At 36.6% G+C, this 12,547-nt stretch overlaps 1 protein-coding gene across 1 annotated transcript in view; it reads left to right on the top strand.

The window, feature by feature from the left end:
• The window catches only part of COL4A1 (collagen type IV alpha 1 chain), a 120,321-nt gene that overhangs the window by 66,031 nt on the left and 41,743 nt on the right, over positions 1-12,547 (top strand). Inside the window, exons 3-19 of the mRNA XM_086880171.1 lie at positions 902-991; positions 1,082-1,126; positions 2,653-2,697; positions 2,807-2,869; positions 2,971-3,024; positions 3,176-3,202; positions 4,470-4,553; positions 4,660-4,722; positions 5,334-5,369; positions 5,909-5,950; positions 7,561-7,650; positions 8,236-8,271; positions 8,411-8,470; positions 10,460-10,504; positions 10,724-10,777; positions 11,247-11,288; positions 12,435-12,528. Coding sequence (XP_086736297.1) covers positions 902-991; positions 1,082-1,126; positions 2,653-2,697; positions 2,807-2,869; positions 2,971-3,024; positions 3,176-3,202; positions 4,470-4,553; positions 4,660-4,722; positions 5,334-5,369; positions 5,909-5,950; positions 7,561-7,650; positions 8,236-8,271; positions 8,411-8,470; positions 10,460-10,504; positions 10,724-10,777; positions 11,247-11,288; positions 12,435-12,528 — 970 coding nt within the window. The remainder of the gene's footprint in view (positions 1-901; positions 992-1,081; positions 1,127-2,652; positions 2,698-2,806; positions 2,870-2,970; positions 3,025-3,175; positions 3,203-4,469; positions 4,554-4,659; positions 4,723-5,333; positions 5,370-5,908; positions 5,951-7,560; positions 7,651-8,235; positions 8,272-8,410; positions 8,471-10,459; positions 10,505-10,723; positions 10,778-11,246; positions 11,289-12,434; positions 12,529-12,547) is intronic.

The following is a 12,547-nucleotide window of genomic DNA, read 5'->3' as shown; positions in this document are numbered from 1 at the left end:
ACAACTCTGGTTACCTCCTGCATGTAACCAGTGACTTTTGATTTGCTTGATTTGCTGCTTCTAGGGATTGACGTGCATAAGTTATTTCCCCTCTCCCTTCATGTAGGTTTTGCATCCTTTATTCATATAGTGTTCTCTCAGTTTCACTGAAGTTCAAATATAGTTGAAAGTACAATAGCTGCAATATTGATCTAAAGTGTGGATAGGTTTCCTGCCTCTAGATTTATCTGATTTAAATACATTTGGAGTTGTAGGGAGAGGGACAGCACAGATGTCCCATACAGTATTAAAGCAGAATCAAAAGGATGACACATACAAATAAAATTTTGTGTTCAGCTTCTTGGGAAGATCTGGTATCTTGAAGCACCCTGTCTCTGAAACACCCTGAAATTCAAGCCTAAGTGACAAACCTGGTCTCCAAAACCTGCTGTTGTGAGTGGTGTGTAAGAAGAGTGGTATTTACCATTCATGCACTAGTTGACCAAACAGTGATATTTGTGGTTTTCAGAAATTTAGTTGCTGATTTGGGCTGTTGGATTTTCTACTGGGATTTAGCAGCACCTCTGGAGGAATGCAGGTAGGTTTTATTAGAGGAAAAGTGACCTTCCTGGAGGAGGAGGAGAATAAATCTGCTATGAAGAGTGCTATCCAGAAAAAAAGGTTTAACTAATATTTAAAGAGTGCTTTTCTGTTTTGCCACACTCAGCCCCTGCCAATCTATTATTGAACCATAAATATTTCTTTATTTATAATAATCCTTCTTTCAAGTACCAACATGAACCCTGCTGTCACATGTAGCTTCTCACCACTTATCAGATTCCTTGAGCACAGGAATGGGATATGTGAGTTACTTGAAGGAGCTTCAGTTGTGTACTTGCTAATTAGTTTTTTTCTTCCACAGGGAGAAAGAGGCTTGCCGGGACTACAAGGTGTGATTGGGTTTCCTGGAATGCAAGGACCTGAAGGTCCCCCTGGGCCACCAGGGCTTAAGGTAAGAACTTAAGCTTTAGTATTCAAAACAATCAGATTTTCCTAAATCGTTGTCCCCAGCAAAGATAAAGCTTTCTCTTTTACTTTTCAGGGTGATACTGGAGAACCAGGACTGCCAGGAACAAAGGGAACAAGAGTGAGTTCTGTCTTACTTTCTTGCAATTCTGATGTCTTTGGGAATGGCTGCCTTCCAAGTGCAAGAGGAAGTCTCTGAGTTAATGAATGACATCCCCTTGAGCTGTAATTTCAAAATTCTCACTTTTACCTTTGAAGTTCTTGCTGCATTGGACAGACTGTGTCTTTATTAATTTGCATTGTTACCTGATACTTATCACTGTGTCAACAGCACCGGTTTTAATATGCCTCTGATATCTTCCTGACATACCAAAAGGCTTTTTTCCAGCTTCAGAATGAACCAACCTTATTTCCTCTTGCAAAATTCTCCCTTACATTTGCCATCTACCCTTGAAGCACTCCAGCAGAGAAGCTGACATAGTCATGAGCACATATGTGCTAAAAAGATACAGAGCAAATTAAAGTCAGGGACAAGGATTTCTTAACTTTGCTAAAGGAGGCTCTGAATATCTGTGATCATCCTGTTGTCATTTCTGTTAAATGGGGCACTTATATAGCACTTCTTTTAGCATATTATATTGGCCAGGGCCGTGCCTGTTTGGGTTTTGTGAGGTGCCAAGCTCTTTCTGAGAACTTTCACATTTCCTAAATGTCATGATGAAAGAGGATTCAAGTGACTTGGCCAGTAATGATGTATGCATTTTCAGCTATACCCTCTTGCTCACAGATTCTCAAAATGCCATCTCAGTTTTGTTCTCCCTTTGCCTGAAGTTGCTGGAGCAAATAGAACTTACTGAAGTAACTGCAGTTTTTGAGGTGTTACAGAGAGGGCATACTGCTAGATCAAGAAATCCATATTTCAATGCACGATGTTTGTGTTGGCCTGGGGTATCCTGAGTGTTAATGTGAATTGGCACCTCCTGGCAAATGTGTTTGTTTGCTGCAGAGTAAAATGTATTTTAGCAATTATAAAGTTCTGAAAGAAGCAAATACACTATCTGAGCTCAGGATTCCCACACATCTTTTCTGCTTCATAATACATGTTTTAGGAAATGCTGCATGGATAAGTAAGATGATAGGATGAAAATAATGTGCCAGCTTAAATGCCTGATTCATTACACTGAAAAGCTGTTGGAGGAGAAAGAATTATCTCAGCCTGGTAGGAGTTTTGATAATAAGAAGGAATTGATACACTGATGAGTATGAAAGACAGAGAAGCATCTTTATGGTGTGCTAACATTATCTTCTGCTATGAAGAGATGCCTACAGTAAATTTCATTTTGGGAATGGTGTTTGTGTGAAGGGAACACCTGTGCATTCCCTTTTACCTCTACATGAGGCTCTGATCTATTTCCTACTGCTTAAAAAGTTAAAGAAATATGAAAGCTTTCAGTTATTGAAATGTCTTTCAGTTATTCATTACTAAGGTGACATATTTGAGAGGTTTTGAAAATTGGAGCTTTCTTGTCAAGGAAGTTTCAAATGCTACTGATTTTTACTGTCAGATTGGAGATGGAAATTGGGCTGCAGCTTGTCCTTGCTGTTTTGTGGATTTGTCATTTCAGTTTTTGTTTTTCTCAATTGCAGGGCCCCCCAGGAGTATCAGGCTTTCCAGGAAACCCAGGCCTTCCTGTACGTATGAAGTATATATGTTTTTGCAAGGAACATCAAACTTTCAGTTGTGACATCTGACCTGGATTATTCCTTACATTGCTAATTTCTTTACTTTCTCTTCATGTAGGGCATTCCTGGACAAGATGGCCCTCCTGGTCCACCTGGCATTCCAGGATGTAATGGCACAAAGGTGACATTTACATTCATTTATAACAGCATCTCTGTGTTGAAATAAAAACGTCCCTCAGGCATATGTTCCCTAAACAAAACCAATTTCTCTGTTCCCCTTAGGGTGAAAGAGGTCCAGTAGGTCCCCCAGGTTTACCAGGACTGACTGGAAGTATAGTAAGTAGATTCTTTTCTGCTTGATTCACTTTTTTTTAAGGCTGACTCTTGAAATGCAAATATAACTATAGGAAATTATACTGAGTTTAAGATATAATAAATACAGCATTTAGGAGCTATACTCAAACAAATCTGTCTGTTTTTTCCACAGGGACCTCCAGGACCTCCTGGAATGAAGGTACATTCTCTAAGTGTACTTATATCCTACTTCTAACAATAAGAATTTATGTGATCTCTACACACTTTAAGACATGCAGCAGTCTTTACTTAAGGACGGAAAAGTTGTATTGTTGTTTCACTTTGCACCTCCCCACTTAATAACAACTGAACATATGTGTTCTGTGCAGAACCTGAAAGGGTAAGTGTTATATGGACTACAACAGGGGGGAAGTCGTACATGTCGTTAGTAATGTACAAACACTGTGGTGGCCACCCCATTGTCTATGGTTTTATGATTCAAATGTTTGGTTTTATATTGACATTTGATTTATCTCAAAAGTTTCACATGGATAATGTTTGTGGAAGAAGGTCCTATACCCCACGGATGATATGGATATCATCCAACACATACTAGACTAGTTTTCATAAAGAAAAAAGTCAGACTAACTAACTAGGTGTCTGAGTGCATTCTGTGAACTGGAGAATGAAGCACTGAATGACATCCAAGATGTCTTTAAAGTGAACAGATATTATCTGGAACTGTAAGCTAAAGATAAGTCTAGAAGTAATCTCAAATGAGAAATGACATGACAACCCAAGTTATTAAAATGTCTATTTCTCTTACTCTCACACAGAAAGAACTGACTCATTCTAGAAACACTGAAGTACTCAGATATTTCTTTGCTAGGCATGTCTGCATAGGTACAGAACTGAAATAAAATCACTTATTTGTAACTTTGTACAAAAACACAGGAAAAATGGGATATTTGCTCTCAAAAGAAGGAATATAAAGAAACGGATGGTGATCAGAATAGTTTTCTAAAGTAAAACTAAATGTATTCCTTTCCTGAAGAAAAAGAACACCATAAATGGCCTTTATGTAAAAATTAGGTGAAAGCATGAAGATCTCAGCAGGGGAAAGAGATTGTGTGGTTACCACTTCTCTCAGCAGCCAGGTCAGATGCTCCAGTTGTGTGCTGACACTGTAGTAGTGATAGATTTCATGGAAAAATAATTCTGACTACTCATTACAATACAGGAAATGAGGTGTGAAGATAGTTTTGGTACTGGAATCGCTTCAGGAGGCTTTAGAATACAATTGGCAATTAAGATCTCAACTTCTAATATCTCTGTTTCAGCTGAATTAAAAGAAATAAGGTGATTTTTTTAAAGTCAGCTTTCCAAGTGATTCCAAAGTATGCATAGCTACAGCTTTCCTCTCCTGGTGGGTTTGAATGTATTCGAATTCATGTTCAAGACTTACTCTTTTTATTTTCTTACTGTAGGGAGATCCAGGTGATGTGATTGGTCTTATAAGTCCTGGTGTACTAAAAGGTGAAAAAGGGTTTCCTGGCCAACCTGGACTGCCTGTAAGTCTAAATGATGTTTGGATAGTAGTGTGTTTCAATTAAAATTATATCAGTATCATGAAATTACCATATTGCTTTCTTATGATGCCATTTGAATTTTTCATAGGGTCCGCCTGGAGCTTCAGGGTTTCAGGGACCAATGGGGCCACAAGGCCCTCCAGGAGAGCAAGTAAGTTTCACTTCATGGTGATTTGCACTTCACTTACAGCTCTTGATTACAGGGATGTTCTCGAATGTGTGTGTAGCAGGTCTTGGTTGGGATTTGGGAAAAACAGGTGTAGTTCCAGGCTTCATGTTCAGCCTTCTGAACTCTGCCATGGCAGAAATTCCTGGGCAGCATGGGTTTTCAGTAGCAGCTGCTCCTACAGCCCTCTTCTCTTCTCTTCTTGCACGCTTGGAGGGTATTTTTGTGGGGGAGAGACTGTAACTGTTGGTCCTCCTTTTCTTTTTTCCACAATTTAATTTATAGAAACTAAACTATATACCAAGCATCCATAGCAAAATCCAAATGTTTGCTGAGGTTATTTTTATGGGTAGCAGCACTGAGTATTAATGTAGAAGCACATTATAATCTGTCTGTTATTATAATAATTAATGAGATATCTTAGATTCCCTTTGCTACTATTTTTTATTCTAAGTTGTGAATAATGCACAGCAAGAGCAAAATAAAATTACTGGGTTTAATGTAAAGATCTGCCTTTTTGCTGTTTTCACAGAATAAGGCATTATTCCACTTAGTGAACTCTATACATGTGCATGCTAAAATGTATTGTCTTGTAGGGTCCCCCAGGGCCACCAGGACTTCCAGGCGAGAAGGTAAGACTCTTTAATATAAACAGTAAGTCCATTTGTTTATTTTTTTTGCATACCAGATCCTGAAAGCTCTGGAAACTAATGGTCCAAAAGGTGTGGGCTTTTTTTATACCTTGGGATCTATTTCTGTGTCTTAGTGAACATCATAAAGAGAAATTTTTACCACTTTTTAAATTTATCTTGCTGTTATCTCACTTGATCAAATCAGTAGTAATTACAGCATTCTATGGTTATTTGGATTAATTTTAAAATGTCAATATTTTCACTAAAGTGTTGGGTAAAAGAGCATATTGACAATAAAATTATCTGATGAATTTCAATCAGTTTTTTTCACAAGTGGCTGTGACACAGAGCTTTAAAAACAGCAGGGAAGTTAGGACATGATTATTTATCTGTTTCACACATGCACTTAAAAGACATACTCTGTCTTTTATATTCTCCCTTAGCAATTGAGGAGTACATAATACCTTCATAAGTTTATATATATGCATGTATGCACTGCAGAAAAGAATTGACTAAGTGTGTGTAATTTACATTTTCAGGGCTACATGGGCTTGGGGTTTCAGGGTCCCAAAGGTGAAAAGGTAGGTCTTTTGTGAACTTCTAGAGAACAACTGTCAGAAATATTCTTGATACTTTGTTTTAAATAAAGAAAATCCTTGAAATCAATCAATGGAGAAAATAAATGCTGTATTGGAAGATTTGAGTAAATCTGTAATTTACACATAAATGAACAAAAGTCATCAGCAGCTACAGAATTTTTTAATGGTGATGTTACACCTGACATTAATTTAGGTCACCATCCTGTTTCCCAGCTGTGCCTGGAAAGCTGCTTGAATTTGCAGTAGGCAGATCTGGAAACATTTATTTTGTATATTAGGACTCACCACGAGATTTTTTTAAAATCAGTTTAGTTCTAAGGGATGAGATTTGATGTGCTGTTCAGAATGATCGGAATTAATTGTTGTAGGACTCTAAAGTCTGTTTGTCTTATTTTGGTTTGGTAAAGCACACATTTGAGGCAGATCTTTCAGTTGTCTCCTTTTATTGTGTTTTGACACAACCAGGAAGAGGTTTCAGAGCACACAGAGTGGTTTACTTTTGAATGAATTTAAGCCGAAAGATATGCTCCAGGGTCCCATTTATTCTCTCAATCAAATCTCATCAAATGGGAGGTAATACATGTCGGCTTTAATCTGTTACCTCTCACACTAAGAGGTCTTGGCTTAAAGTTCCTTATGTTGTGTTTCTGGGAGCCAAGAACTGCATGCTTTCAAGGGCTAGTCAGTAAATTCATAATGTGTCTGAGCACTTCTCCAGAAGCTTTTCATGAGTGTCATTGACTGAGGGCTTTTGAGGTATAAGTAAATTATATTACTTAGGTAGGTTTTTTGTTTTTTTTTAAAACTGCTGCTTTAATAGATTTTGAGTCAATATTCCTAATGGATAGAATTTTTTGCAACATGACATGGTGTTGAAATGAATTTTTTATCATGAAATGTATTGAAAAATGTTGGAGAAGATGACATAGAAGTGTGTGAAGATTTCCTGGACTCCTCAGATTTGTCTTCAGCAAAAGATAAATGATGTTGCTGTGCATTACTGCTTGACTGAAATTAATGCAGAATTTATGCAGTCTTTTCCGAGGTGTTTTACTGTTAAAGATAGAGCTTTTGCACTATAGAGAGAGGTGAGGCTCTGACCCTGCAATGGACACATGCATTGTAAAAAGTCTTCCACAGTCATCATCTTGAAGCTGGCCTTTATGGACCTCTATAAAGCTTTTGGAGCACTGTAAACTCTGAGTAACATTTTGCTTTAGCCATTGACTTTCTGTACCTGACCTCTTCCCTCCTAATTTCCTTCCTCCTGAAGGAGGCACTACAAAACTTTGGTACTATTGCTGTAATTATTTAGGTATGTTTGTGATATTTGCTATTAATCAATTTCCACCTCAAGAGTACATTCAGAAATCTTGCTTTAGGGCAGTCTCTGTTGGTAGCCAGTTACACAGTGGTGACTTCTGTAAGCCTTCATCTCACTGATTTTGCTGAAAAAAGGATTTAAAAAAAAACTCATTTAGCTGTATTTTTTAAAAAAAGCGGTAGTTCTCTTTAATGTTACTGGTCTTAGCCATATTTGATCTCAGTGTCTTTCTGTTTTTAATGGACAATTCTGGATTTGCTGTTGACAGGGAGAACAAGGGGTAAGGGGCCCCCCAGGACCCCCAGGACCAGCACCTCATATGAAGGAAAAAGGGAGTGAAATCATAAAGGGAGAAAAGGTGAGATGGTAAATGATTAAACTTCTTGTAATTTTAATTAAAATATAATCAATAGGAATTAGAAAATAAAAGTGAAACAGGAAAAAGAAAATACAAAGAGCAAATCTTTCAAAAAATTTCTACCTGTTTTACTTCATGGATTAATTTTAATTTTCATTCTAGAAGTCTTTCTGAAAAGTTTATGATAGATGGTAAATGCATCAATAATTGCACAAATAAGTAAGCAGCAGATGACTTTCTGAGGAAGGAGGATTGATAAGGATAGGATATTGTAAAAATATTCTGAGAGCTTGAATTAAGTAGCATATACTCAACTTTTCATATACACATTAGTGAAATCTTAGTGCTAATGATTTTTTCAATTACTGAATTAAACAGTTGAAGCAATATATACTAGTAAAATAAATTAGCTTAATGGATTCACGTGTGACGTTTGTCTAATTCTTGCACATCATACTATTAGGCATAGTTCTTGAAATGGAGGATTAAAGGTGCTTTTGCTGAAATGAACAATTATTTATAACCTAAATCAATAATGATTAAATTTTTGTTTACTAATTTACATTTTTTCAATAATTTCATTAGGGTGATCCAGGCGAAAAGGGCGAACAGGGAATCCCAGTGAGTATTATTTTTTTATTACTATAAAAATGGTAAAGACTCTGACAATGGCACTGAATATCTTTATACCTATTAGATAAAAGAAAATGCACTTTGGAATTTGGCAGTATTTTTAATCTGGTGAGTATTTATTTTCCAGGGATTGCCAGGTTCAGGTTTCAAAGGAGACAAGGGTGAGCCTGGGAAGCCTGGTCCACGTGTAAGTATACTCAATTTTATCAATACCTTAATTGCAGTTATTGTATTTTTTCCATTAGCTAATTAAACTTACTAACCATTAGTTAAACAGCAAATTTATTATATTTTAAATAAGCAAGTTTTGCTGTTGGACAGGTGTACAATCAAGGTAGAAGTAACATGTGGTAATGCTGGTGTGTAATATTTTAGATAACTAAAGACGTTTAATAGTAGCTTGCAGTGCTGAAGGTGAAGGCAAAACTCCCATTAATCCAAACTGGTGAAAGATGAAGTCATTCCAGAATGGAAGAAGAAAGCAAAGAAAAAAAAATTACTCTATAGTAGTGACTAGTGAGGATATAGAACTTCTCCATGAGTCATGCTGTATCTTTCATAGCTGAGCAGCTAGAAAAATTGTACTTTTTTCTACATCCAAATGTGTTGTATTGCACGTAAATGTATGTAAGGTATTCCAAGGAATTCTAAATTTCTCAAGGTGTGGGTCTTCATAAACTGTTAGGGACAGCACATCTATAGCCATTTGATTTTACTTCAATCTGAAAAGATAAAATCTCCCTTTCTACTATGCTTCAAAGGCAAACGTTCTATTAACTTTTCAGTAAAGTTATGTGACAGGATTATCTTTTCTATTACAGATGTATTTTTACTCTTACTATAAATGAGGGCTTGAAGGTGGAGGAATAGAGACATGTTGGCTTAGAACTTTTTGAGGAAACCAGAACATACGAATTTATCAAATGTATAGTTTTCAGTTTCTGCAGAATTCCTTGAACAAAGTTTCTAAGATATTTTATATATAATTGTTCAGGAAGTCATAAATACTTCTGAAATTAAGCTAAGCCTTGAAAGATGAACAGATGTTACAATCTGATATTCTAATTTGATGAAACTAAACCATATAATTAATTCTGATCACAGTGTATATTTGAAGACTCTCTTGACTTTGCAGATCACAGTTTTAATTAATCTTTAAAAATTACTTGTAACCCTTCATTATAAGAGAACATAGCTGCACACCTCAATGGTGGTGGCCTGTTCATGTTTGTTCTACCATTTTTGTCCTTCAAATATGTTGTCTAAAATTTTTTGACCTAAACTGATGGGATTATTTTTTAGACTGAATTACATACACTGTTACTTTGTGTATTAAGTATCTACATTTCCTTGGGTTTATGGGACAAATTCATATTGCTTATGCTACACAAACAATCTAAGCACTGGGGCACCAAATGAGAGCCAGCCTCCAGTGGATCAGGGTACAAGCTGATGTCCCAGTCCTTTTATGATGCAGAGGAGGAAGAAGGGAAAATGCTGAAAAGTAGGTTTGTCCATCTAGATCACTTATCAGGTGATGACTGTTGACTGCTTCAAGGGAATCTTGTGTTCTCTGTAGGTTAACATGGAGATCTAATCATTGTGGTTTTACTCTGGAGGAGGGAATTTTGACTTCTAGTGTATCATCTGCCTTGTGATTTGAATTTCAGTGTGAGGGAAGTGGAATTACCACTACATTACCACACAATCTCCAAGGAGAGCCATTCTCCAAGCCTGAAGCATTCAGCATTCTCCAAGCATTTTCTGCTGAAACTGAATCACTGAATATCTATGCATAAATGTCTTGTGAAGTATATACTCTTCAGAGTGTGTATACAGAAAGAGATTGTTGTGAGGGAAAAAGATGGATCTGGTTCCAGTTTCCTGTGCTGTAGACATATTTTGTCTGGAAGACTCTGTGACAGGGAAATCTACGTTATTTCTGAATCTGGGAATGGATTTGCAGGATTTTATTTAATATGGCATCTTGGAGGGTGCTGGGTAATACAAGCATTAGGCATATTTACCATTTGTACCCTCTGCTCTGTTAGCTGTATTAGCACACTTTGATTAATTCATTGCAATAGTGATAATTTTGTTCTAGTATTCCATGCACTGTATTTAGAAATCTCATGTATGTGGTTGTTAAAGCAGAGTGAAACTTGGTGTTTTACAGGGAAAGCCTGGAAAAGATGGTGAACCAGGACTGAAAGGAGAACCCGTATGTATTTTACTCAATTTACAGTACTGTTCCTTACATTCAAAACAAAGAGCTGTCTGTGTATTATAGACAGTTGATAATTTCTAGCCTTCTGGATTGTTTATTTGAAGTTGTTGTTTTCAGTGAATTTGTGAGTTTTAAAACTTTTAAACTTTTCTGCTGCCACATTTAAGATCCACCTATATTTGTTTCTTCTGGTTTCACTGTCTTCTACACAAGGGTTTGCCTGGAGGGTTTGGGATTCCAGGACGGCCTGGGGATCCTGGCACCAAGGTGAGTAGCAGCTTTTGCTTCCCTTCATACAAAATGAGTTAATAGCTTTTGTGGTGTGTTCATTGATTGCATTAAAGAAATGAATGCACATAAAGCAATATTAATTGAATGTTGCTAAGCTTTATGTCATCCAGAGACTAGGAGAAGCCAAAACGAAGGTAGTGTAGTTACCTCCAATTTAGATCTCTTACCTGTGTTGATTAATGCAGGCTTTATTTTCACAAGCTCTTTGTCCAGCCAGCCATGGGTATAAGTGTACCTCCCTAAAACCTCCAGTTTCTTTTCAAATAGTGCAAACCAGTACAGGCTTGCAAACCAATTACTGCTGCTGGTTAATACATCATTCCAGGTAATTACCATGTGGATGTTGTTTGAATCTGTATCAAAGTGTTCATTTGTTGAGGAAATCTGATTTTGTTAGCAAAAAATTCTTATCTGGATTTAAAACATAAATTCTGTTTTGATTTAGGGTGACAAAGGGGAGCGAGGTTATCCAGGACCTCCAGGAAGAGTAAGTAAAATAAATTCATATTTCATTTTAAACTTAAAAGAAAATCAAATTAAATTTTGTGAGGAAAAAAGAGATATGTGTAGTCTGATCTTGTTCTCTTCAGTCATGTCCATATTTTCCCTTAATGGAAGCAAAAGTTGGGTGCAGTTATTTATGTTTGAAATTTGGGAAAGGAATCCTCAAAGAATATGAATTTCAAGTGTTTTGGACTGTGAATATTATATACATTGCTAATCATTACACAGTGTCCAAAAGACAGTTCAAAAGAGTAAATGTGTCCATTTCACATCTGGGAGCTAAGCACCAGACAGCTGCTCACTCACTCATGTCCTTCCTCAACATGGGATGGGAAGGAGAATTAGAAAAAGGTAAAATTCATGAGATAAGAACAAGTTATTAATAAAAATAAAGTAACTGCTAGTAGTACGTAGTAGTAATAATTATGAAGAAAAGGAAGATAACAAGAAGAGAGAGAGAGGACTAAAACCTGAGGAAGACAAGTGATGCACAGTGCAGTTGCTCACCACTTGCTGACCGATGTCTGGTGAGGCTCTGAGCAGAAATTGGCCCTTATACACAAGAAGAAACCAGGGGAGAAACTTATGATTATTTTAACACTTCAAATAAAAACTATGGTTAGTCAGGAACAAATAGATAATTAATGACACTGCTTCCCAATTATGGGAACAAATTCCCAACATCTGCTAATTTGGTTTGGAAAACTGTACGTACTTACTGAACACTGTATTGTAAAAATTAGCATCCTATATACTGAGCTCAGATTAATGTTAGCAGAAATTGGCAGAACATAAGATTTAAAATAAAAGGTAATACAAACCTAATGGATCAGTGCTTAGACCATGTTAAGGTTTTCTGGCATCCTTTTTGAGGAAGATGCTATAAAAGCTCTCCACTTAATTGCAATTCATTGCAATTGCAACTTCACTGCAATTGATATGAAGGCATTTGGGTAGAATTTATTTTCTCTAGTAATTCTTCAGCAGCTACAAGCCTCTCACTTGCTGAAATTGCAAGTATAATCAAAACTGCTGAAAATTGTTAATAAAACTAAAATGGCCATCAGATGAAGATGGGGGAAATGTGATGGCTCAGTTGTATGTTTTTGATCTTTGTCATGTGATTTAGATGATAGATGCTGGACCAATAGATACCTTTGGTGAAAAAGGAGACCCTGGAGTTTCAGGTTTGCCTGGACTGAAAGGTCAAAAAGGTGAAAAAGGTATGTATTTTGTCTTGTC

The sequence above is a fragment of the Cyanistes caeruleus genome, chromosome 3 (assembly GCF_971803275.1).
Source record: "Cyanistes caeruleus chromosome 3, bCyaCae1.hap1.1, whole genome shotgun sequence".
NCBI lineage: Eukaryota > Metazoa > Chordata > Aves > Passeriformes > Paridae > Cyanistes > Cyanistes caeruleus.
Note: the sequence above shows the minus strand (reverse complement) of the source record. Positions and strands in the feature narration are given on the sequence as shown.